The 25,311-nt window shown below is 35.1% G+C and overlaps 1 protein-coding gene across 1 annotated transcript; it reads right to left on the minus strand.

The window, feature by feature from the left end:
* Positions 1–3,730: 3,730 nt before the first annotated feature.
* LOC145018441 (mavicyanin-like) lies at positions 3,731–4,543 on the minus strand. The gene is made up of 2 exons (XM_078976331.1): positions 4,293–4,543; positions 3,731–4,160 (listed from the first exon to the last, which is right to left on the minus strand). Exons 1-2 carry the CDS (start codon positions 4,489–4,491, stop codon positions 3,745–3,747), a joined length of 615 nt encoding a protein of 204 aa, XP_078832457.1. The 5' UTR covers positions 4,492–4,543; the 3' UTR covers positions 3,731–3,744.
* Between the last annotated feature and the right edge of the window lie 20,768 nt (positions 4,544–25,311).

Genomic DNA, 25,311 nt, shown 5'->3' on the forward strand with positions numbered 1-25,311 from the left:
ATAACGCTCTTCGGGATCCTCGGGGCTTCGGATCTTACTTCGGGGCTCGGGAATATTACCGGGGCTTCGGGGTACAATCGGCACGCAAATCGAGGTAAAGGACCAGAGAGAATGATGAAATTTGCAAAAGAAAAGAAGCTGCTTCGGACCTCCTTTTATAGGCTGATCCTCGGGGTTACGCGGGGCGTAACTTCGGGGTACGCGGGGCGTAATGCTTCGCAGATCGTCAGCGCTTACGTCACCGGGCCCTCTTCGTCATCGCTTACGACTTCGGACTACCGTAGAACTCGAGTGCCCTATGCTGTACGCGGGGCGTACAGCGGTACGCGCTGCGTACTTCGGATAGACCGCCTCTCCTTCTCTTCGGATAATATCGGAGTTAAATTAAAATAAATATAAAATATTTATTAAAACTTCAAAAATTCATATCTCCCTCATACGAACTCCGTTTTCGAAGTTCTTTATATCCACGCGAAGGTGAGACTACGCTCTACAACTTTCGTTTAGACTCCGTCGGCTAATTTTGACTTTTATTTTTTTATTATTTATTTTTAGAAGGCTCGGACAGGAAAACTTTGTTATAAAATCATAACTTCTTCGTCCGACGTCCGTTCTCGCCTATCTTTTCATCGCTTCGCTAATAACAACAAGATCTTCGATTCTCATTTAGATTGTTTCGGCTAAAAACCGCTCGATCTCAAATCGAGTATTCGGGCTGTATACTGCTAAGTCGAAACTTAGAAAAATCATAACTTCCTCATACGAAGTCAGATTTGGGCGTTCCTTTTATGCACGCTCTCGGTTTAACGAAATCTACGACTTTTGTTTAGATCGCTAAGGCTAAATATCGCTCTATCTTAAATTCATATTTTACGTCACTCGGCGTCATGTCGGTTCTGTCGCGAAACTTCGACATGTCATAACTTCTTCGTTATAACTCGGATTTTGGCATTCCTTATATCTCCGGAATCCTTGTTTCGACCACTACAACTTTATGCAAAGATATCGGGCTTATCTCACATTTTAATTTTGACGCTTATTTTATTCTTAATTCATTAAATTATAAAAATTAAGAAAATACACACATAAATCACATAATTCACAAATAATACATTCTTATTATTTCAAGTTGAGTTACAAGGTTAACCTAGACTATTACATTGCTAAAAATGGCAAGCCTAGAAACACGGGCGTTACAGTTGGTGAGTATTTTGATCTCTTGAAGGTGGAGTCATTGCATCAAGGGGTTAGAGAAGAAGTTTGGCTTGTAGATCTGAAGTTGTGTTGTACCCTATAAGCTCCAGAAGGTAAAAAGCTTCAATCTTTATGTTTGTATAATATAGATCGAGCCATTCTAGCATTTTGGAATCATTTCTTGTCCCAAAAGTTCCAAGATGATGTATGTTGTGTTTTGGACGAAATAATTTGTCCTTCTAGACTCTTGGAGGGGTGTTGAGTGTTAAAAATGAGGTACCGATGGCTTATGAGGTCCCATGCAAGTAGTAGAAAGATCTTAATGGATAAATACCTTGGATTAAGAATATTTCGGACGTCCAAAGTGATAAAGTTTGAGACTTTATGAGTCCTAGGCATATTTGGTCACTGGTTCTGGAGTTTGGGCTTAAGTGCTTAAGCCATTAAGCACTCATTAGGATTTTGGCGGAACCCTGCGTACGCCCAGAGTAAGTTTCTGTAGGCCTAGCGTACTGATTCAATGGCCCGTTTTCCCGTCAATGCGAGACTCGCGTACGCCCCGTGTAGCCTTGTAGTACGCCCAACGTTACGACTTCTATGGACTTTTGGTGATTTGGGCTTTGGGTTTGGGCTACTTTTTGGGCTAGTAAGGTTTGGGCCTTGTTGGACCTTATGAGTAGATATGTATTGGAACAGTTTTGGTGATATTGGATCATGGGGTTAAGCCCAATAAGGAAGTTAGGCCCAATTAAGTAAATTAGGCTAATAATGGGCCTTATGTAAAGACTAGCAAAGTTATGGACTTGGAACTGGGCCTTGGCCCAATAAAAAGGAATGGATATGATAAATTAAGTGGGCTCTTTTTCCAAGATTGTTATAATGTGTAATGACTGGGTATTTATTATGTGATAGTTCGGGAGTTCTAGTGAGATAGCGGTTCAAGAATTTGTTTTTCAGTTCAGATCGTTATTACGAGGTGAGTTTTCCTCACTATACTTAAGGGTCTAAGGCACCAAGGTCGTCCCTTCGAACTGTTAATGGTTATGTTATGTTAGTATGATATGTTAGATCAGTATCCTAGAGGGTAGGATGATAATATGTGATATATGATATGACTTTTTAGTTAGACATCATAGAGGGTAGGATAATATTATATGTTATGTGGTATGATCCGGTAGATCAGTTTGTTGTCTATAGATTGTTATGTGATTATCTGTTATATGTGCACATGTTTGTTTATTGGGTGAGGCTTATCTGCTTTGTGTGAAAGCCAGTAGACCTGGGCATTCCAACCTGTTGGTTGTGGGCCTGGAGTATTCCATCCCGAGGATGACTGGACTCATAGTATGTAGGTATTCCAACTTGTTGGTTGTGGGCCTGGGGTATTCAATCCCGAGGGTGATTGGACCCATAGTATGTTGGCATTCTAACCGGAAAGTTGAGGGCTTGGGGTATTCCATCCCGAGGATGATTGGACCCATAGTATGTTGGCATTCCAACCGGAAGGTTAAGGGCCTGGGGTATTCAAACCCGATGGTTGATTGGACCCATAGTATGTTGTTTATGGTTATATTTGTATTATGCGAGTATGAGTATTTTGGGGGAACTCACTAAGCTTTCGGTGTAACTCCCCATTTCTGGTATGTGATTTAAATAAAGTAATTTTTTTCATTTCTGAGGGATATTCGACGAGTCAGTAGCCTGACTCGTCGAGTAGAAATGGGATTTGCACGTGGTTTAAGTTGGCGACTCGACGAGTCCATATTCTCGAACTCGGCGAGTCTACCAGTCTGGATGAAACCCTAATTTCAAGGGTTTGCACCCTATTTAAACGTCATTATAGCCCCAAACCAGCCTCCTTCACTTCCCAGAGACTTATTCCCGAAACCCTAGCATCCTTGAAGTGTGTGTGAGTGATCTTTGCCTTGTGAAGGAACTTTTGGTGCATTTTGGAGCGAGGGGAAGAAGGAGAAGATAGAAGAGCTCAAGGAAGAAGAAGTAGATCTAGAATACACTAATCATCTACATCTCCTTTAATCTCTTAGTGTAATGTATCTTCGTACGATACATGTGATACAAATAAACTGAATGGGTCAGGTTGAAAAATCTGGTGAGTACATATGATTTTCAACCCACAATAATTAATGTGTTTAATTATCAAACAATTAACTCAATTACCCACCCGAGTTTTACTTTTAGTGCATTTTAAACCATGTCGTTATTATTATTGTCGTTCATTGTTTGCAACAGAAAGCCAAAATTTGTTGGAACAAAATCGTCCAAATTGAAACAAAATCAACATATATGAAATAAAAACTCCTCATCGCCACTACATATGTACCAAAATGTCGTTTTTTTATGTTCACCTTGTGGATTTTCAAAATGCTTAAAGCATTACCCTGAAACATAATTTATGCGAATCTGTACTATAATGATAAAACAATCAAACATAACTAGGACTAAGAAAACCAAATGATGAAATACTATTCAATTAGTTAAGGTTACATTTAATTATTATAAGATCAAAATTCTTGCATTTTATTACTACACTTAACTGCAAACCAAAACCACAAAACCACTTATGGCCACACCAATAGTGCTCATAAGCAACCACTTGGGCTCGTGTGATGCGACGGCATTGTCTACCGGGCTAGGCGCCATTGCCTTTGACTCCATGGGCGACATTGTTGAGTTAGAGGGGTTTGGGCTAGGACTGAGACTTGTGGTTGGCTTTGGTGGTGGCGTGGCTGCAACATGAGATGATTTTGGAACCCTAACGTCAAGCTTTTGACCGGTCACACAGTGACCAGGAAATCCAGAAGTGAAGAAGTAATGGCCATGTGCTTTGATTGTGAAGGAGTCGTTGCCTGAGTTGAACGTTTTGATTGGAGCAGATGTGTTGCACGAACGAAAATCTGAATGGGTCACCCGTATTACATTGTCGTTCGTTGCGTTATACTCAAACACTGTTTCGTCATACAAAAAGTTAATACGATAGTTTTAACAAAATCTCACAGTTATATAGCAAATAAAGTAAATAAAGATGAAGAAATTAACAAGCGATAGTTAAACAACAAGAGACTCAAAGCAATACTTACTAAGAATGTCATGAACACGAAAGATCTTAGAAGATGCCCAATTTGAGTAATTGGAGTTAGTATTAGCCACCCAACCACTAGAATCACCAACCTTGTAAACCTCTCCCTTAACCATTATAGCCATAAGACTTAATTGGATCATTAGTAGCACACACAGCATCGTTTTTATTGCTGTTAATCTCTCATTGAAAAGCTCCATTGTTTCTTATTTCACTTGTTTATGTTTGCGAGAGAGAAATCAGATGAAAAGATTTTGGAGAGAATGGTGAGATTGATTGGGAGCAAGTGTGAAGACCAGAATTTATGCGAGTATATCGTCACATTATTCGCATTTCTTGAGGTATTTTTTGTGCGTATGTGTAATGTGAATAATATTTTCTTTTTGTTTGTTTTATTCCTTTCTTAGCTGTTTTACCGTATCCTTGCGTTTTCATGTGATTGTTTTCAAATGAAAACTTTAACCGGTGTTTTCTGTGACACATTGTTCTAAGAGTTATTATTATTATTTTTTTATTTTTAACTGAACATTTTGTTTTTCTAATAAAATACTACTTTGTATGGAAAACATGTATTCATGTAATACTAAAAAAGAGACAAGACACTATTAAGCACCACGTATTTGGATTGCGTATTTAAATCAAAACCAGATAAATATAAGATTATATAGATCTTTTTTAGAAGGTCGATATAAATATATTTCCAATCTACTTTTAAATCGAATTACTAGCTATTACAAATCGTTACATAAATTGAACCCTCAACCACTTGGGTAGACAGACACTGTGCTAACATAGATATCACTTGGTTACACATCATTAAACAATCGTATATTTAACTAAATATATTGTAGCTTTATCTACCAGTTTCCACAAAATCTATTTATCCGTGTTTCAAAAGAATTCAAAAAAGAAACCAAAGTTTGAATTTAAAAAATGCTATGCTATAAAATAATTATATTTGGAGTAAATTACATGAATGATCCTTATAGTTTAGGGTAATTTACATGTTTGGTCCTTAACTTATTTTTTTAACTTAGAAGATCCATACTGTTTGTTTTTGTTACGCGTTTGGTCACTGTCTTACCTAAAAAGATTATTTTGCCCTTGATTTTTTTAAATTTATTTAAATAAACACACCCCCAACTCCACCCCTCAACTTATCTTATATACCCCACAATTTTTTCATATTTAAATAATGATCATTTCATATAAGATAGTGACCAAACGTGTAACAAAAATAAACAGTATGGACCAAGCGCGTAAAAAAAAAACAATAGGAACCTTCCGAGTTAAAAAAATAAGTTAGGAACCAAATGCATAAATTACTCCGAACCATAAGTACCTAATTTACTCTTATATTTGCAACATATACAAAACAACGTAGTGATGACGTAATGAGGCAAACAAATATGAGTTGTCAAAGTGTACGTTATGTTGTGCTCTTTTCCATATGATAACATGACATAATATTCATGTGAATGTGATGAAACCAATGAAAACATCTCTTTTCTAAATAAACTTTCACTTAGTTATTGGAAATCTTTCACATTATTCATGTAAATTTGTTGTAATAGACAAATTCAAGGTCAAAGTTAAAATATGTTTGCATTGCTACGAACGTGATCATAATAGTTTGATATACAATAATTTTGGTTAGAACTTTAATATTTTATGCTAAAATTAGAGGTTGCTTATAAGAAAATAAACATTAAAAGAAGAAAAAGTTTCCTTCCAAGCTTTTAACTTTTGATTTAAATAAAAAAATTTAATATATATATATATATATATATATATATATATATATATATATATATATATATATATATATATATATATATATATATATATATATATATATAAACTACCAGCACATTTTACAAAACATTTTTTATAAATAAAACTATAACTTCCAACTTTCAACTATTATTTCTACTTTCTAATTAATTTTGTTAAACATACTAACAAGTTAAAACCAATTTATCCTTTGATATAAATTTAAATCTGTAAACATCAATTTACTAATTTTCCATTAGTATTTAAAAAAAAGAAGTTAATGTGAGTAAATTTGACAAGAATAAAAATAAAAAATACATCAAGGTAATATTAAAATAATTGTTTAAATAAAGCAATTCAAAACCCTGTATGCATTCAAAATATGATTCATGTTTGAAATTGATCCCCTTAATATATTTATATAATCATTTAAACTTTATTTGGATACATAATGCGACTAAAATTATAAATTTAATATACATATTAAATCATGTAGGGGCTTATGAATAGTGTCTGGTTTGGAGTCGGCTCCATTACCGCATGGTTTCAAGTCGTGACTTCCTATTTAACTAATGTGTTGTGTTGCTCTCTTCAAAACACATGTTTTCTCTCTATCAGGAAGACACTAATTGCTCTATTTTGAACCATGATTCATCGAATTCCCATCTTCTTGAAAAACCTTCGAAAAATGTTCGTCGGCTTCTAAGTGTGAATCCTTGATTTTCCGTTTCGTTGTCTCATTTCATCCCATAGGTTTTTTTAGTGTTTAAAAGATGTTTTCAAGAAAACGTATGGAAGCCATAGGCGAAGTTGGGGATAAGCTGGAGCAATGGATGAAGGAACCCAACATGTGCATTGTTATAGTCGACATGTTTGGCTTACTCTCTGCAGATTATGATATGCCGTCTATGTCATCTAGGTGTTCTTCAACTCTAGAAAACGACATGTCGTCGATTTTAGAGCTGCAAATGCTATCCAGGTCAATTTATTTAGCAAGTGAGTTTGTTGATTTCATAAAAAAAATATATATATATATATATGAATTATCATGAAGGGAACTTGGATTTGACTCTTGAGTTGTGTGATGAAGCGATAGAAAAAGATATTGTTGATAAGATTGATGTTTGAAGCATGGTTTAAGTTTTGACATTCTAGAAAAAATCAAGGTCGTTGATTTTCTAACAAAGGAATCCCATACCTGACATGTTCTTCTATATATTATAAACTTTTTATGATCTTACTAACTATAATCTATTGACATTCATTTGTTAGGATTCTTGTTGTCTGTTTCTCGTCAACAAAAGTAACCATATTTCAAAAATACCCTTAGGAGAACACATATGTTATTAATTTATTTCTACTTACTTTGTGACTTAAAGTAGAGTTATTTATCAATTTGATTTTTATTTAGTTTTATTGTACATGGGAAAGTATGTTTGAATGATTCATTCCATTCCTTTATGTTGACCGAACATGGAAATGGAATGTAATGATCCATTCCGTTACATGTTGGTGTCATTCCTTTGTGATTCCATTCCACTGTATCAAACAAACCCCTATTGCGTGCGTCATAATCCTTTAGGATATGTCCACGATGAACTATGTGAGTATTTCAATTAAAGGTTATCTTTGTTATCAGAATAAAGGACACCTTAGCCAAGATACAGAGAAACAAAAGAAAGCAAAATACTAGATTTTCATTATATATGAATCATATTCATATACAAATAAAAATCACATTTCATTGTTCTTGTAAAAGAATGAAAACCTGAAAATACCTTTCGTTTTTTAAATAACTCATTATAAAAAGCTAAGTACCTATTTCGATTTCACAACCAACCAAAATAAAATGATCTTGATACTCTTTTCATTTACACTTTCATATAAATACAATATCAAAGTGTCACTAACCACAAACTCCATAGATTTGCTAATGACATGATTACCCCTTGGAGAAGGTGGAGATCCGATATGAGTTACATCTTCTTGTCACATCCATAAAATTCGAACCAATTTAAAACTTTTTAAATCATTTAAAACCATTCAGTTATTGACAGCTTATTTTATTTCCTTATTTTTATTAGTTTATTTCAAATTTTTAGCTCTTTTTATTAGTATTGCATTGTATATTCTTTATTTTCTTTATCATGGATCGTATCGGGGACTTTTTATTTTGCCTGAGGAATTTTGCAGGGTTTTGGAACTTGTTGCAGTTATAGTTTAGCTTGGAAATGGGCTTTGTGGGCTTCCGAGGCATTATTGGGCTTTACGGATCCATTAAAGGAAATTTGGGCTTAAAAAGCTAAAGGCTTGGATGAAGTGGGCTTGTGAAGATGGGTCATGGATTATTATTTTGGGCTTGGAGCATCCATATCTGAAGCTAAAAGATGATTGGTTAATTTGAATCATGTGGGATATGGAGGGGACCAAGAGAATCTTTGGTAGTGGGATGGTTTGTGGAGGAAAAATGAGCCAATTATATTCCAACAACACTTGCGTGGGTGGAATCTCCGTCGCGCAGGTACCCGCACGACTGCCCAATTTTGGGCATTTTGGTCATTTGGCTTGTTATTACCTTGGGGGGTCTGATCTATCAGCCATAACTTCGATTTTACACCATTGGAGACCAGAAGAAGGCGATTTTGGAGCTAGAGACTCATTTCTTTTCATCTTTCCAAGTTATTGGTAGTTTCTTTATGCAATTAGACTTTTTTGATTGTTATTCTATTGCCATGAGTGGCTAGTTTATCTATTTTGGTTAACTTTGGCTAAAAAACCTTTGGATGTTTGTGGGTTTTGAAGGATTCATGTTTGATTATCAATTATCTTATGTTTATGATTCTAGTTCATATTTCTTATTCTTGTTTGATACTTTGCTCATGAGCTTGGTACTTGAATGAGCAATTGTTAGTTTATTTCTTTGGTTTTGCATTGAATCATTGAATTTACTTAGAACAAGAGCTTTATGATGGTAGAAATCATCTCTAGCTTATGAATCATAGCTCCTTTATGGATGTGTAAGCATTGACATCCTCTAAGAATTGAGGATTCCTTTATTCTTAAGGCTAATTGACTTCTTGGGTTCAATTGCTTCAATTGACCCTTGATTTTTATTAAGAAGGTGTGTTGTAGGCTTCCCCAACATCCATACTACCTATGAGGAATCTTGGCATATCATGCTTCGTGATTGCTATAACCAATTTGGGATGAATGATAAGCTTTGCATTGAATCCTAATGATAAACACACAAATGTTCATTGTGTTGAATTGCCTTGGTTAACCAATTGTTCCCAACATTTGAACATCTCCGAATCTTGCTTAATTGCAAACTTTTTAGTTATTCAAGTCTTTTAGTTTTCAAGCAATCACAACACCCCCCCCCCCCCTTTTAGTTTAGATGTAGTTAGTTAGTTTATTTACACTAGTTCTATTGGATTGCATTAGTGATTGAATACAACCATTTCCCCGAGGATCGATACCCCTTTTTACCATTATATTACGTTTTATTTGCAAACAAATGGTGTAATTTGCTTGGTGGACTTGACATCCCACCAAGTTTTGGCGTCGTTGCTGGGGAAATTGGTTATTGTTATTTGATTGTTTATGCCTAGGTCTACAAGAACTGGTGAACTACTATACAATCCGGAAATTGAAAAAGAAGAAAAAAGTTTGAAAAAGTTACCCAAACAAGTAAAGCAACAACAACTCGTTCAAGCTTCTTCCTCTTCTACACTAATCAAAATAGAAGATCAAGTTCATACTTCAATTGATACCGACACCGAACCGAGTTCTCTAATTGTTGGCCATTCCTTTGAAGACATTCCGTTTGAAAACTATATAGCCATGAATCACACTCCACCTCACAATCCCAACATAAACCCAAACAATCAAGATGAAAATACCCCACCCCAACAACTAAGACAACAACAATAAGAACCTCTCATAGATATGCCACCTTGGAATCAAGCCCCTCCTCAAAACCAACCCAATTATCAACCACCACAACCACAAAACCAAAACTTCTACCAAAACAACCAACTTCAAAACAATGCTTTTCAAGTTCAACAACAAGCATATTACCCAATTCAACCCAATTATCAACACCCTCCAATGTACCAAAACCCAATGTACCCACAACACCAACCCCCCTACAACCACTATCCTAACTACCAACCTTATCCACCACCAATGTACAATCCCCAACAATACCTATATCCACGTTACCAACAACCTCCCAATTACATCTAACAATATCCCAATAAACCCAATCCACCCAATCCCTTTCTAGAGTTGATACTTAGACAAACGATGGAGACAGATGTTACTCATACACCTCTTGTTATTGTTTATCCCGCAAACTGCCGATGAGTTGAATTGAAGTCCAGTTTCATACATCAACTAACCAAGTTCCATGGTTTGCATAGAGAAGATCCTCAAAAGCATTTGAAGTCCTTTCATATTATATGTGTTAGCATGTTACCCGAAAACGTGACATTGGATGATTTCAAGCTAACCGCCTTCCCGCTCACCTTGGTAGATAAAGCTAAAGAGTGGTTATTCAACTTACCACTGGGATCTATGTGACATCCCCATTTTCATGGCCAGAAAAGACCGATTTTGTTTATGCTTTATAATAATTAGTGTACTTCTTTTAATAAAAATGTTGCGGAATTTGTTCCTAGTAAAACATGATAAATACGTTATCAAAGCATTTCTGAAGAAATGTATTTTTATTCATTTTAAAACATTTGGGATGTCGTCGTTAATACAGAAACATAAGCATAAACAAAACTTACATTCATTATCACGAGTGATCTATATATCCTTAATCTCTCAATGTAATGTGAATTCATATTAACACATGTGATATAAATAAACTGAGTGGTTAGGATGGGAAACATGGTGAGTACATAGGGTTTTCAACCCACAATAATTATTATGTTTAATCGTCAAACAGTTAACCCAATTACCCATCCCCATTATCTTCTTTACTCTTAAGGGTCTACCTTAAGAATCAGCTACTCCTCGTTAATTCATTCCTAAGGATCATCCTAAGGAATCGGCATGAAATCCATCGTTGTCAGGGTTTACTCAACGGGCACTAAATCTATAGTTGCTAGAGTTTGCTCAACAGGTACTAAATCTATAGCTGCCAGGGCTATTTTGTTTATCGACAGTATCCACTCGCAATACGTGTCAATGGGTTTTTAGAGTACACCAGTGAACACATCGTTCACAACACCTACAGGTTGCAATTTCATGGTTGTAATTTCATACATAACCATGAAATTGGAAACCCTAGAAGTTCATACATAACCTAATAGGTCATAAAAATCACACTTATATTTATTAGGACCAAAAATCACTCAACATAACCATGAAATTGGGCTTAAGCCTTTAAGGCCCAAAAACTCTCTCTTCTCTCTCCATTCTCGGCCCAAGACCAACCAAAGAAGGAGGAGTTGACTTCTTGCATGGCACATCATCTTTGTATGGAGGATATCTAAGTATTACACTTCAAACATCCATGCATTCTCATCTTTCCATGCAAGATCATTCTCTTCTTCTCCCTATCTCTTGCTCTCGGCCGAACCCAAGCACAAACACACACACACACACACACTTCACTCAAAAATATCTCAAAGAAACTCTCTTTATTTCTCTCCAAAATTTTCGAGATCTAGGGAGTCTTCAAGGAAATTATCCTATAAATTCTTCATCTAAGGTAAGATCATACATGGATCTATGATCTAGATTCTTTGTTTTATTAAAAATCTCTTCCTAACCCATGCAAAATCATGATCACTCTCTTAGAAACCCTCTAAATTTGAAATCAACAATGCAAGGGCCGAAAATAGCACCAAACTTCTCCAAATCTTCTTCAAAACCATCCACAACTCAAGGTGAGTTTCATACCCCCCTCTTTTCGGTTTTTATAAGTTTTTATGGGGGAGAATACAAGTAGATGTGTAGATCTATGTGTAAATGTATGTTGTTTGTGATTTGATGCATGTATGTGTATGATATTTCGTGTTTGTGATGAATATATTATTCAACAAGTGTGTAAAACCGAGATCTAAGACATGGGAAAGGAAATAAACCTAACCTAAACCATTTTACACTAATCAAGTCAAGAAAAATAGTTTATATGGTTAGGATGAACATATTTGGACATAAAACTCATTTTTGGGCTTAAATTGTCAAAAATACAAAACTAAGAGTCCAAACCGACAAATTATAATTTTTGGAGGTTCAAAAGGGTCCAAACAGTTTCTATAACAATTTTTCTGAACATCAACATTTTTGAGGGGCTTAAAATGTAAATTTTGAATTTAATGGGTTAAATTTGGGCTTTTCGGCCCAATGAGCCCAAATTGTGAAAATTCTAAGTTTGAGGGACTGAAAAGGAAGTTTTCTGTAAAACAGGGGGTTTAAAGTGTATTAAAATTATTTCAAAGGTCAAAAAAAAATTTCAAATTAAAAAAGGATCAAAAATGTAAAAAATTTCTATTTTGGGCCAAAACTGTAAAAGTTGCGAAAAATGGAGGTTCTAACCGAGAAACTTCATTTTGGAAGGACTTAAGTTGTTTACAAAACAAATTTGGGCTAAAAACGTCTTTTCAACATGTTATGATACTAAAGTGGCAAGAAAAAAATGGTTTAAGGACTAAAATGGAAATTCTTTTATGTAAAGGACTAAAAGTGTTAACTTTATAAAAGAAGGGTTGTAAAAAGATAAACATCTTACTTTTAAACAAACAAATCCCGTAAGACAAAATACGAAATCCACGACTACCAGCGAAACGTAATAACAAATACACATTCAACAACCAATATCGTTACCAAACGAATTGACTCGGTCTCGAATCAATAACAAAAAAAAAAATAAAAAAATAAACCATAGTACTTCAATAAACACGCGATAACTACGATGAGTCAATATTCAATCTTTGGGCTTGAAAGTTTCAAATCATGCTTGTTGGGCCTTGCTAGCCTAATAGCATGATCTTTGGGCCCGAAGGGGATGCACTTACATGTTAATGGGCCTTCTATGACCTAATCCCATGTAAAAGGACTTTTAGTAGCTCTATTGTGTTGTTGGGCTCCAAGGGTCCATTAGTACTGCTAGCGAAGTCGAGAATTCAAATGCGAGTCGGGCCAAGTGCCTTTCGCATTCCCGATAGCCTTGAATAACTTGTGGAAATAAAGGAGGCTTCTTACCCTCCTTTCTCCTTGGTTGTGGGGCTATGAGAAACCGAGTAAATAGATTCATGACGTGAAACAAGAGAAGTCAGGGTGGTTGGATTATGTGAGTAGTATGGACGACGCCTCAAGGATCGTTCATAATTTGTAGTTATAAACTAGTCATTTTCAATAATGCATGATTGTAACAACTCACAACCCTTAATTAATCCAATGTCCCCCGGGTAATCATAAACAATCGTCGTATCGGTATAACAATAAACAAGTCATGTAATTTACGTATGGGGAAAACATCGGGTTTTTCCCGGGGAGTTCAACATTTTAACCTATGTGACGTATACAAAGTCCAACAATTATACATGTTTTCAAAATCGACAAGCATATTTACGGATCTTCACACTTTTTGTAAACAAATACTCTTTTCAGAAAAATATTGGATTTTCTGGGTTTTTCAAACTTCACAAAACTCAATTTCCATAACATTACTTATGAACTCACCAACATTTCATATGTTGACTGTTTTCAAAATAACTTGTATTCTCAGGTAAACAGAAGAATATGTATCAAGTTATGTCATGGTGTTTTGCTTAGATTAATTATCAAACGGTTTATGATATGGAATTGTAATGTTTAAAACAATGTACTGAATGTAAACAATATCAGTTGTAATACTTCAATGTATGGTGATGAATGATGTTATGATTCATGTATAATCATTGTGATGGTATTCAATTAAGTCACAAGATCCCTCAGACGTTTCCACCGTCCGCTTCGGGGGTGTGACAGTAATCATTCCCGGGCATAGCGCAACTAAGTCGCTGAATCTATCGGTGTAGGCATCTATGTCTGATCCTGCCATGGTGAGATTCCACAACTCATGCTCTTGTTTATGTATTTCGCCCCTCGGCAGTACTCTTGCAACACCATCTGCTTTAGATTTTCCCAGCCCATTGCGTTTGCTATTTGAAGAGTTAATGGCTTGACATGGCTATTCCACCATGCAAGGGCTCTATCGGAGAAGGTGCAGGCAGCAAACTTCACTTTTCTCCCTTCTGGGCAATCGCATAATTCAAAATTTGATTTTGTCTTCTCGAACCATCGCATCAGGGAGATGACTCCCACACTTCCATCGAAGGATTTGGGTCCACAGATCATGAAGTCTTTGTATGATCACTCCCGTGTGCGTTCGTGGTTAGTGTTGCCGGTCCCACTACCCGATCCACTGGTACCACGTGTACCAATTTGAGTCATGGCCGCCATCACTGCGGCTGTTACTACTGCCTGGAAGACAATCGGGTCATACTGAGGAGGTGGTGGTGGTGCATTGTTTTTATTTTTGTTTGACTTCTTCGGTGGCATCTTGCTGCCAAAAGGTTAAAAGACGAAACGAGAGTAAATCCTTAGTGGTTACAAATCGAGTGTATTCTGAATCGAAGTTATCTTAGTTCTGAGTGTTTTTCATGTTCTGATGTTTGGAAGTAATTCATAACAGAGGTCTATGCAACATAGAATTATGAATTTGATGGTGACTACCCTCTTGCAGAAGTTATGAGACCTGGTTTACTGTTACTAGTTGATATGATAAAGGCGATAAGCCTAACACATAGTGTGAGCAGTGTAACCACTGACTCACTATATTATATTAATTAGTTATGTATTATTATGACGTATACAATGCTTAACCACATTGCGCGCCTCGAGAGGGGTTTCGTGTCCTGGTTATGTTGACCTGAATTCTACTGTAAGGGTTTGTTATTTATGGGCTTTCTTATGGTTTTCTTATTCACTATAGATCATGCTTCAAGTTCTATCACTGATCTCCACCACTCTCTGATGGAAGATATGACTTCTAGAATGATTCCTTCTAGGAATCCTCTTTATGAATCCTCTCTGGTTCCTTCTTGACACTTGTGTTGGTGGTTGTAGTGAAGTGGCTATCTATTTCTAGGTCGTTTTCACGAGAATGGGAATGTCTAAAGAATCCTAGGAGATTAAGTAGTACAACTGATGCAGTTGTACTACTGTCGCGAATACAACTGATGCAACTACTATGGCAACCATCTCTGCAAGGGCTGCATAACGCTCATTAAAGTACTTAACCATGACAGTCTTAATCGACCCAAACATCTCCAACAGCTGTGCCCGGAACATAACAACAACCTCATCATGCAGGATCTCTCGGATCCTGGCATCCAACTCGTCTGTACCCATATGCACCACAGGCTAAGGTGTTGTTGGCCCCTCATGGCCTCCGTCTCCCGATCCTTATCCTGATCCTGACCCAGTCGTAAAGCGTCTCGTAACCACCATACTTAAAATAAACAGGGAACCAATTCCCAACCCAACCCTAGGGGTTGTGACCTCTTTGCTACGTGTATGTGTCTTGTGCTTTCAGTAGTACATGCCTATACTACCTTCCACACCTACCCATATTCGTCTTAAGTATCATCACAACGCCCTAACAATATGCATAATTATAACGAGCGCTCAACCTTCTCTCCTAGAGGAATGCTAAATATCACATAACTGGCCTTCTGGCCTTACACAACCCACCCATCCATGAGACTTCCACCAACCCTGCAACACTAGTGTATGTTAGCCATACACAACACTGAACCCCATAGACTTTCGGATATCCAATCCTACCCTAAGCTCCCAAACAAACAAGAACATAACATAAGGCTAAATCAAACATTCTAAGGCTATAAGATATTAATTATGTACAACCGCGATGCATACACTAAGCAACTACAGTAATGATGTCAATTTCATATAAGGAAATCCTTAGGCTATCAGACATCATATAATCAGACAGTTGTATCATGCAATTCTTGAAGATCCCTAACTTAGTACTAGCATACTGTTCTCACAATATCACAATATCAAATAATTGTATGGTATTTTGGGGTCTACTTACTGGATCCGGCTGATCGTACACCCTGCATCCTCCTTTAATTATTTTGAAAACAATTTTAGAAATCATTTTAAAAACCTTTCCTTGATTTGAGACTGGATTCACATGAATGTTCCTCCAATTTACTCAAACCAAGGCTCTGATACCAACTTGTAACACCCATAAAATTTAATCCAAATTTAAACTTTTCAAAAACACTTTAAATCAACAGTTATTACAACTTTGTTTCCAAAATAGTCCATATCAGAGTTTTTCCCAGAAACCATAACAAAAGATGAGGAGCTGTATGATCACACCTTTGCCTTGCCGCGATCCCCGGATATACTTGAAAGAATAAACTGAAACTGTAAGCCCGAAAGCTTAGTGAGTTCCCCCAAAATACCAGCCATACATAACCATAATCATATCACATATCCAACACAAATATAGAAAACAACATGCATAACGAGCCATCAGTCTGACTGGACCGAATCCCAGTCCTCAGTCTATCTGGACCGCTCTCTGAGCCCTCAGCACGTCCGGACCGCCCTCATCAGGGCCTTCAGCCTATCTGGACCACTCGCTGGGCCTTCTGTCTGACTAGATTTGCCCGACCTGGGCCTGCAGTCTACCCGGTCCACCCAGGGTGTCTTGGCCTACTGCACACAACAGGGTCGACCTCAACCCTTTCCCCTAAACCAACAAACACGTGCACATACATATAAATAATTAAGCAAGCAGATCTAACAAATCACTAATCATGGCAACCATCCTTTACCCAGGATAACAATCTAACTAATCTCTAACATAACAACCATCCTAACTACCAGGATGTAAATCAATAACATATCATGCAATAAACCCGGATGCAAATCGTATAAGGGCTGACATTGGTGCCTTAGACCCTGTTGATATAGTGAGGATAACTCACCTCGCACTGTCGACTCGAAGATAAACTCAAGCTCCTGGATTGCCGGTACAATTCCACCCCCTAAATGCACCATATAACCATGCTGGTAAATTTCCAATTTTCCAAAATGTCCTAGAAGTCTAAAAGTCAACCCTTGGTCAAGGTCCAAGTAAATTGTCAAAGTCAACAGTCCATGTTGACCTCAACTCGTCAAGTACAACCATTCACTCGTCGAGTTCCTTGCATGCTCACCAAATCGTCGAATCACTTGAGTGACTCATTGAGTTCCTAGAATCAGTGGTCGTAACTCCTCGGCCAACTCGGCGAGTTTTCCCCTTACAAATCATCGCGTTCATACATGTCCAAAGGTTGGGAAAACCCTAGCCGACTCGTCGAGTCATTCGACTGACTCATCGAGTCCAAGGCAATCTTCATTTGACTCGCCGAGTTGTTCGTCCGACTCGCCGAGTCTACGAATATCTTCATCGGACTCGCCGAGTCTTTCATTCGATTCGCCGAGTCTTATCAGTCCTTCATCCATACAGAGGCTTTTTAATCCATGTTGAGGTTCCATATTGTAGATCCAAGCTCCTAGGGCATGTTTATCACGTAAAGTTGCAAACTTTACATGTATGCAAGGTGATAATAACCCAAAACAAGTTAAAGAAGATATTCTAGGCAAAAGAGCTTCACCAACATGCTAAGGACTGAGACTTTATGATGATAAGAGTCAAGATGAGCCTAGATATGAAGTTGCAACTTCAGGTATTGGTTCATCACTCGGAATGCAACACCAAATGTCCTAAATGGACCCAAAACTCAAATATAGAAGGGGTCTAACTAGAAGAAGCTCAAGGTGATGAATTGATACCTCCAAATGGATATAAAACGAGGTAGACTTTAGATCCTCAACTGTTCCTTGCTCAAAACTTCTTGATCTTCAAACATCCTCACCAAAATTCCTCTTTCAAGCTAAGAAGCACACCAATATAGAGAACAAACACAATTCGGGTTTCTGAATTCGAGGGGAGCAGTAAGAGAGGCTAAGGGGGATAAGTGGTCCTTAAATAGGGTGTAAAACCCAAGAAATTAGTGTTTCATCCTCCAGCTCCTATCGTCGAGTCCTTTTTTGGACTTGGCGAGTAGGTTACTAAAACATGCGAACTAACCCGCTGCTACTCGATGAGTAGGGCAGCCAACTCTTCGAGTAGGCCTTGAAATGAATACAATTCTCACAAAACCAATACCTGAAGAATCGAGGTGTTACATTAATACCTTCCAAAGGATGCCAACTGAGGTAGATCTCTGATTCCCACATGTTCATTGCTTCTAGTCACCTGTTCTCCAAGATTTTCTCACCAAAAATCCTCTTCCAAAGATTGAAACACAAATGGAGCACACTCATACAAATTAGGGTTTGATGATCTCTCAGGGGACTGCAAAGAGGCCAAAGGAGGCTAATGATCCCTTAAATAGGGTGAAAAACATCGGAGATTCGGGTGTCATCCTCCAACTCCTACTCGTCGAGTCCCTTCTTGGACTCAACGAGTAGGTCACTTAAACACGTGGACCAACCCTCTGCTACTTGACTAGTCAGGGCAACCAACTCGTCAAGCAGACCTTGAAATCATGAAAATTTAACCATAAATAAATACTTGAGCATCAGGTTGTTGCACTTATGTTGCATTTTCCTTTCAGCAACTATAATACCACAACTTCGGTGGGCTACTCTATAAACTCCTGTACTTGCAAGGACATATATGTATTTTTGGTTATCTTCTCCAAAAGAGTATATGTAACCTAAATCATTTAACTCAGTGTTTGGTAAAGTCATACATAATTGCATTCTAATGGTCAATCATGACCACAACTAAAAGGGGTTGAAGTAGTGATAAAGTTCCCACTGTTTGATGGTGTTTCAAAAGTTACCCATAAACTAGTGGCATATAAATCTGCATATAGGTAACTGCACATCTTTTTATTGTTAAAGTCGTTGCATTTTATTTTCATAATTCCAAAGACAAATGTTTGTTGGAATATGAAAACTTGATCTTCATGACATATAATGAAAAATATAGCTCATGAAAAGTATGACGTTGCATTCTTATTATAATTTAAAGAATGAACAACGCCAAGGAATAGTAACCAAGTCATTTGTTCTACATATGTATCTTAATTTTTTTATTGTGTTTATTGAATTACTATGACTTACAACATTTAATGGGTTGCAATTTTGATGAAGAACATGAACAACATTATAACGAGTTAATTAGACTAAGAATGATGGATTAGGAGTTGCTAACCTTATAACATTCTACTTCCATTTGCTTACCACCTTCCACCATATGCGTACAACACCGTCCCTTCATTGTCATCCAGAATCAACCGTGTATGCAACACTTCTACAATTGTATCTGCATATTGGTTCTATGGATCCGAACCATTTTTATGGTTCATAATTTTCTTTTGGCATCACATGCTAGAAAGATGATTGCTAATTTGGTACATTAAAAGGATTGAGATGAATATTAAGGGGATGAAGGAAATGGAAAGGACAATGGCAAAATGGTCATTTTCACATGTAATAGGATTGAGTTATGCTTTCAGATGAAAATAAAGAAAGTAAAGGCAAAGTGGTCATCTAGATAATAGTAGAATCGTTAACATAGACAACAAATAAATGCAAGTATGTTGCTATATGGGTAAAAGGAATACCTTCCATCAAGGACATCGTGCGGGAAAACCTTCTATTTGTATATTACAATATTTCGTTTATTATAACAACTTTTACAAGTTATGATTTGATTTTTGAGGCATTAACCTCAACAAACCCTAAACGAATATTGTCTTATATAATTGTTTTTTCTTGATCAAAATGTAAGTTTAAAAATTACTTTTTTGAAAAAATAGTTTAGAGTTTCAGATTTTTCTAATAAATTGGAAAATCTATATAAATTTTAAATTTTTTAACCTGTTCATTATTTTTGGAACTTATTTTACATGTTTTTGGATCGACATCTGAACTTGTTGATGTTTATGATTTTTAATTTCTTCATAACTTTCAAACTAATTATTTATCTTAAAATTATATATTATATAATGATAATGATATAAGAGAGTTGGAAGCAATATTTTAAAAACATTTTTTTAGTTGAACCGGTATGGTGATTGGTTTTCAGTTTAACTGGTTCAACCATCGGGTCAAGCGGTTTCTATAATTTTCATATTTTTCCAATTTTCCTACACACACATACATACTACATACATACATACATAAATCACGAATTTTATATCCATACGTTAAAACATTAAAAATACACATAAAACAACTTGTAGATCATCAATTTGTGACATCCCTTATTTTTCAAAACCAAACAAAAAAAACTTTTTTTTACGCTTTTAAATCATAGTATTTTTGTTTGCGGAAAATCCCAGTATAATAATATATTTTGCGGAAATGTCTCGTTTTATTAAAATATATTTGAATAAAGATGTTGCTTCAAAATACAAAAACTTTAAGAGTGTCATAATCAATACATAACATTGTTACAGTGTAAATACATAATGATCCTAAACACTATTGTAGGTTGTCTCTTAATCACTTTGCATCTTAAACAAGTTCTAGCAACTTTAAACTTGTTACCTATGATGCATATCATTTGAGTGCACCAGGTTGTAAAACCTGGTGAGACACATAGAGTTTTCAACCTCATAATATTATTATGATAATAATTTTATAATTACCAAACCTGCAAAACCAACTATTACCAAACAATATATATATATATATATATATATATATATATATATATATATATATCTTATAACTTAGATATCTATAAAACTTTACACCTATATATATATATATATATATATATATATATATATATATATATATATATATATATATATATATATATCCATTCATCGATCCTCTTAAATCTAAGTCCACAATTATCGGAAAGAATCTGTCTACCTGATGAATCGTTTAGAGTAATAGTTTGATTACACGACTAGGGCCTCCATTTGCTGGTATAAATCATAAAGGCACTTAAGTCGTCAGAGTATTTGATTAATATGATATCCTATTTCATCTACGTTTATAGGACATGATCCCACACTAGCAACATAATTCATAAGACTATCTAGAATGTCAAGTGTTTCCATCTTACTATGTTAAATGACCAAAAATACCATTTCAGTTACCTGATCGAACCCACCATATCTGGCTATCCAAATGAATACTATATCGTATTCTGATATGTAAACCGTACATCAACACCTGATAGTTTCAAAGAATGGAATTCTACTCTCTGTTCCCGTCACACACACCCTTAATATGATGCTACCGACTATTCAAACTTAATTGAACTAAGCATCCTTCTTTCATTACTAGGTAAGTCTATAAAGCTTATAATAAAATTCTAAAACCATTTTTCCTGTTTATACCATATTATCGAAATACAATATACGACTATTCCTTTACCCAACTTAAATGGATTTAAATATTCTTTATACGTCTTAGTTTAAAGCTTAGACAATACTATAATTCTTGTAACCGACCTTTAATATTAACTCCTGTGTAAATAACACTTATCGTAACTTAGTGTATATATTTAACAAAGACTATCAAATATTTTAACATGAAGCAATCTGTTAAGTAATGATAAATATTATTAAGATCATCGCGTAGTAATATCATATAAACATTTTAACAAATAATTAACCTTAACTCGTTCACACAATGCATGTTATTTAACAAATGTTCCAACTAATAAACATCTAATTTCACATATAAACTTTTAAAAAATATTTAATACTTTTTAATAACTACCGGTATTAAATATTGTTCATGAACTAAATACGATTATTACCAAGCCTTAGTATTTGATCGACACTTCAAATTTCCCTTTAAAATAAACCAAATACGATTATTACCAAGCCTTAGTATTTCGTTCGTATTTATGAAGATTATTCGTAATAATAGTTTCTCAGATTTATCAATAATCCCAAACAAATACTGACTTATAGTTGATAAGAAAAAACCATGTAACATCGTATCGGAGGTAGGATCTGTTTGGTAGATAAAGATAAACTGCTTGGAAAATCTACTTGAAACACCTAATTAATCTAGCCTTGTAATCATTCCCGTAAGTAGATTGATCACTATAACGAATGATATTAGTGATAAATCTTATTTATAAGTTGATAAAAATGTTTACATACATAAATATAAGTTATACTTAAAACACAGCAAGGATAACTCAACTTACATGTTGTTTGTGAAAAACCAGACATTACACATGCATAACTTCTAAACCTAAAGGTCAATTTCTAGGGGCGCTCTAGAACTTCGCTACTAACACCTAAGAGTTATTAAATTCGGGCCTCAGGAAAGTTTGGGAGTGATTGGAAAGGAATTGGCTCCAAGCAAGAAAACAAATCTATTTATAGGAAAATTATAGGGTGTGCCATGTCATCTACACATAGTGTGTTCTGGGTGCAAAGCATGGGGAGGAAGGGTGGCTTGAGATCGTGACACGTGTCACACTCTGGTTATGCCACGTGTTGGCTTCTGGTTGGTCAAATTTTAATATTTTGTTGATTCTTATCCGAAACAATTTAAATAAAAGTTGTAGTAATCTTCAATATGAAGTCAACAATATAACTAATGTTGAAAATAGAGATCGTATAAAGAAGTTATGAAATTTGCAGTGTTATTTTAATGGTTTTTATATCCACGTGTAGATATCGATGACTACTATAACTTTTATTTAGACTCCGTCAGATAGTTTTCATTTTATTTTAAACGTTTTATGGTCCGAGAATGCTTAGATTATAAATAACACTGCAAATTTCATAACTTCTTTATACGATCTCTATTTTCAACGTTAGTTATATTGTTGACTTCATATTGAAGATTACTACAACTTTTATTTAAAATGTTTCGGATAAGAATCAACAAAATTTGATTTCGATTTGTGTGTCACACACTGTTGTATTGTGTCGCACTCGAGACTTTGAAAAATCATAACTTTCTTATATGAAGTCAGATTTTGGCGTTCTTTATATCGATGCGTTCCTATTGACAAGCGCTTCGACTTTCATCACCTTGGCCAAAAAACAACCTATCTCCGGTTCACTTTTTATGACGCACCATCGTATCAGTTTGAATGTGAAACTTATATAAATCATAACTTTCTCATACGAAGTTAGGTTTGAGCGTTCTTTATATCCACAACGTTATCATTACAAATACTATAACTCTTGCTAATATTATTTATCCTAAATGATCGTTTACTTTAATGTTTATTTTAACTATAAATTTTATATTAAGGCTTTCTACAAATATTATACACTAATAATATTTGTTTACATATCGTGCAAACAACAACTAATTAGAGTAAATTATTGAAATTATCTCTATGGTTTGGTCAAAATTGTATGTTTGGTCCCTAATTTTTGTTTTGCACTCGGATCATCCATATGGGTTAATTTTGTTGCGTTTTCGTTCCTTGCTTACATAAAGTTAGGGACCAAATGTGCAAATTTAACCAAACCATAGAGACGAGAGACGCAATCAAATCATACCATAAGGACGATCCGAGTGCAAAATAAAAGTTAGAGACGAAACGTGCAATTTTAATCAAACCATAGGGACGATTTCAATAATTTACTCAATTAATTAATAGTTCGCGTATCCTATTTCGTGATTTTATTTATTTGATTAAATGTATAATTATTATTATTATACTTTAAACGTCTAGCCTAGATTCACAACTTTCACACAAGTCAAATACATTAAAAAAACACATAACCATAAATTACATCAATCCATGCGTTTTTATTCATTTTAACCGGTTCAATTGAGCTTTTGTAAAAACCGGTCAGAATTCATAAACTAATTGAACCCTTCATTTCCTCAATTTCCGATCCAACCGACTGATTCAAATATGTTTTTAAAAGATTGAATGGAAGAAAAAAAAGTAATTCAAATAAACAATTATTTGAAAAACTTGTTTATTTCTAGAATTTAGAAGACACGTGGTTATAATAATGGATTATCCCCATGAGTAATTCAACCCAACCCCAATTTTCTATTAAAAATTAATTTTTCTTCATTCTATCTATGCAATCCAATCCAACCAAATTTTCACTCCATTAGCAATCCAACCCAAACCAACTATTTATTATAAATAAAAAATTAAAATTAAGTAGAAAATATATCGATATTATACTTTATTTAAAGATAATTTTTTTATAAAATTTACTATTTTTTGCTAATTTTATTGAGATAATATTTAATGTATAAATTACAAATCAATAAAAAATAGAATATGACATATAAAAGAAAAAAGAAAAGAAATGGAGTGAGCAAGTGTGAGCTGAGGGTTGTGGTGGTGGCCCAGTTCATCATTAATCATTTAATTTTTATTTTCTTTATTTAAAAATTTGGTGAGCGGATTGCCTACCCCCCCCCCCCCCCCCCCCCCCTAAGAATTAGGGATGAGATTTAAAACCAGAAAACCGGACGGACCAGAACCGGAACGTTAGAACCGAAATATATAGAACATGTTCCAGTTTCGGGTTTAAAAATTGGCTTTATTTGGGTTCCGGGTAATCCGAGTTTGGGTCCATCGGGTTTAAGAACCGGAACCGATGTCAGGAACCAGAACCATTTTTAGGTCCGGAATCGGTTTTTGTGAAACATTTAAAACATACATATCTCATTCGTTTCAAGTCGGATTGACATACGGTTTTTTCCAACGTATAGCTTATAGTTTGTACATGATTTTAGACTATAAGTTTGTCATTTTTAGTTTTATATTTATTGATTTACAATCCCCTAATGTAGAGATATCAAAGCTGAAGGTTTTTAATTTTTCAATTTTTTGTATTCTGTGAAAGTTTTAAAACATGCATATCTAATTCGTTTGAAGTTGGATTGACATGTGGTTTTTTCCAACTTCTAGTTTAGAGTTTATACATGATTTTAGATTATAATTTTATCATTTTTGGTCTAATATTCAATGACTTACAACCCCCTAAAGTCGGGATATCAAAGTTGAAAATTTTCAACTTTTCAACTATTTATTTTTGTACTTTGAATTCTGTGAAAAAGTTAACACATGCATATCTAATTCGTTTAAAGTCGGATTGACATGTGGTTTTTTCCAGAGTGTAGTTTAGAGTTTATACATGATTTTAGACTATAAATTTTGTCATTTTTGATCTAATATT

This window comes from Lactuca saligna, chromosome 9 (genome assembly GCF_052625555.1).
Source record: "Lactuca saligna cultivar CGN05327 chromosome 9, ASM5262555v1, whole genome shotgun sequence".
Taxonomy (NCBI): Eukaryota; Viridiplantae; Streptophyta; class Magnoliopsida; order Asterales; family Asteraceae; genus Lactuca; species Lactuca saligna.

Coding starts and splice junctions, on each gene's coding strand:
- LOC145018441 (XM_078976331.1), bottom strand. CDS start 4,491: ATGGAGCTTTTCAATGAGAGATTAACAGCAATAAAAACGATGCTGTGT. Junction 4,161..4,292: donor TCGTGTTCATGACATTCTTA/GTAAGTATTGCT, acceptor ATGACGAAACAG/TGTTTGAGTATAACGCAACG.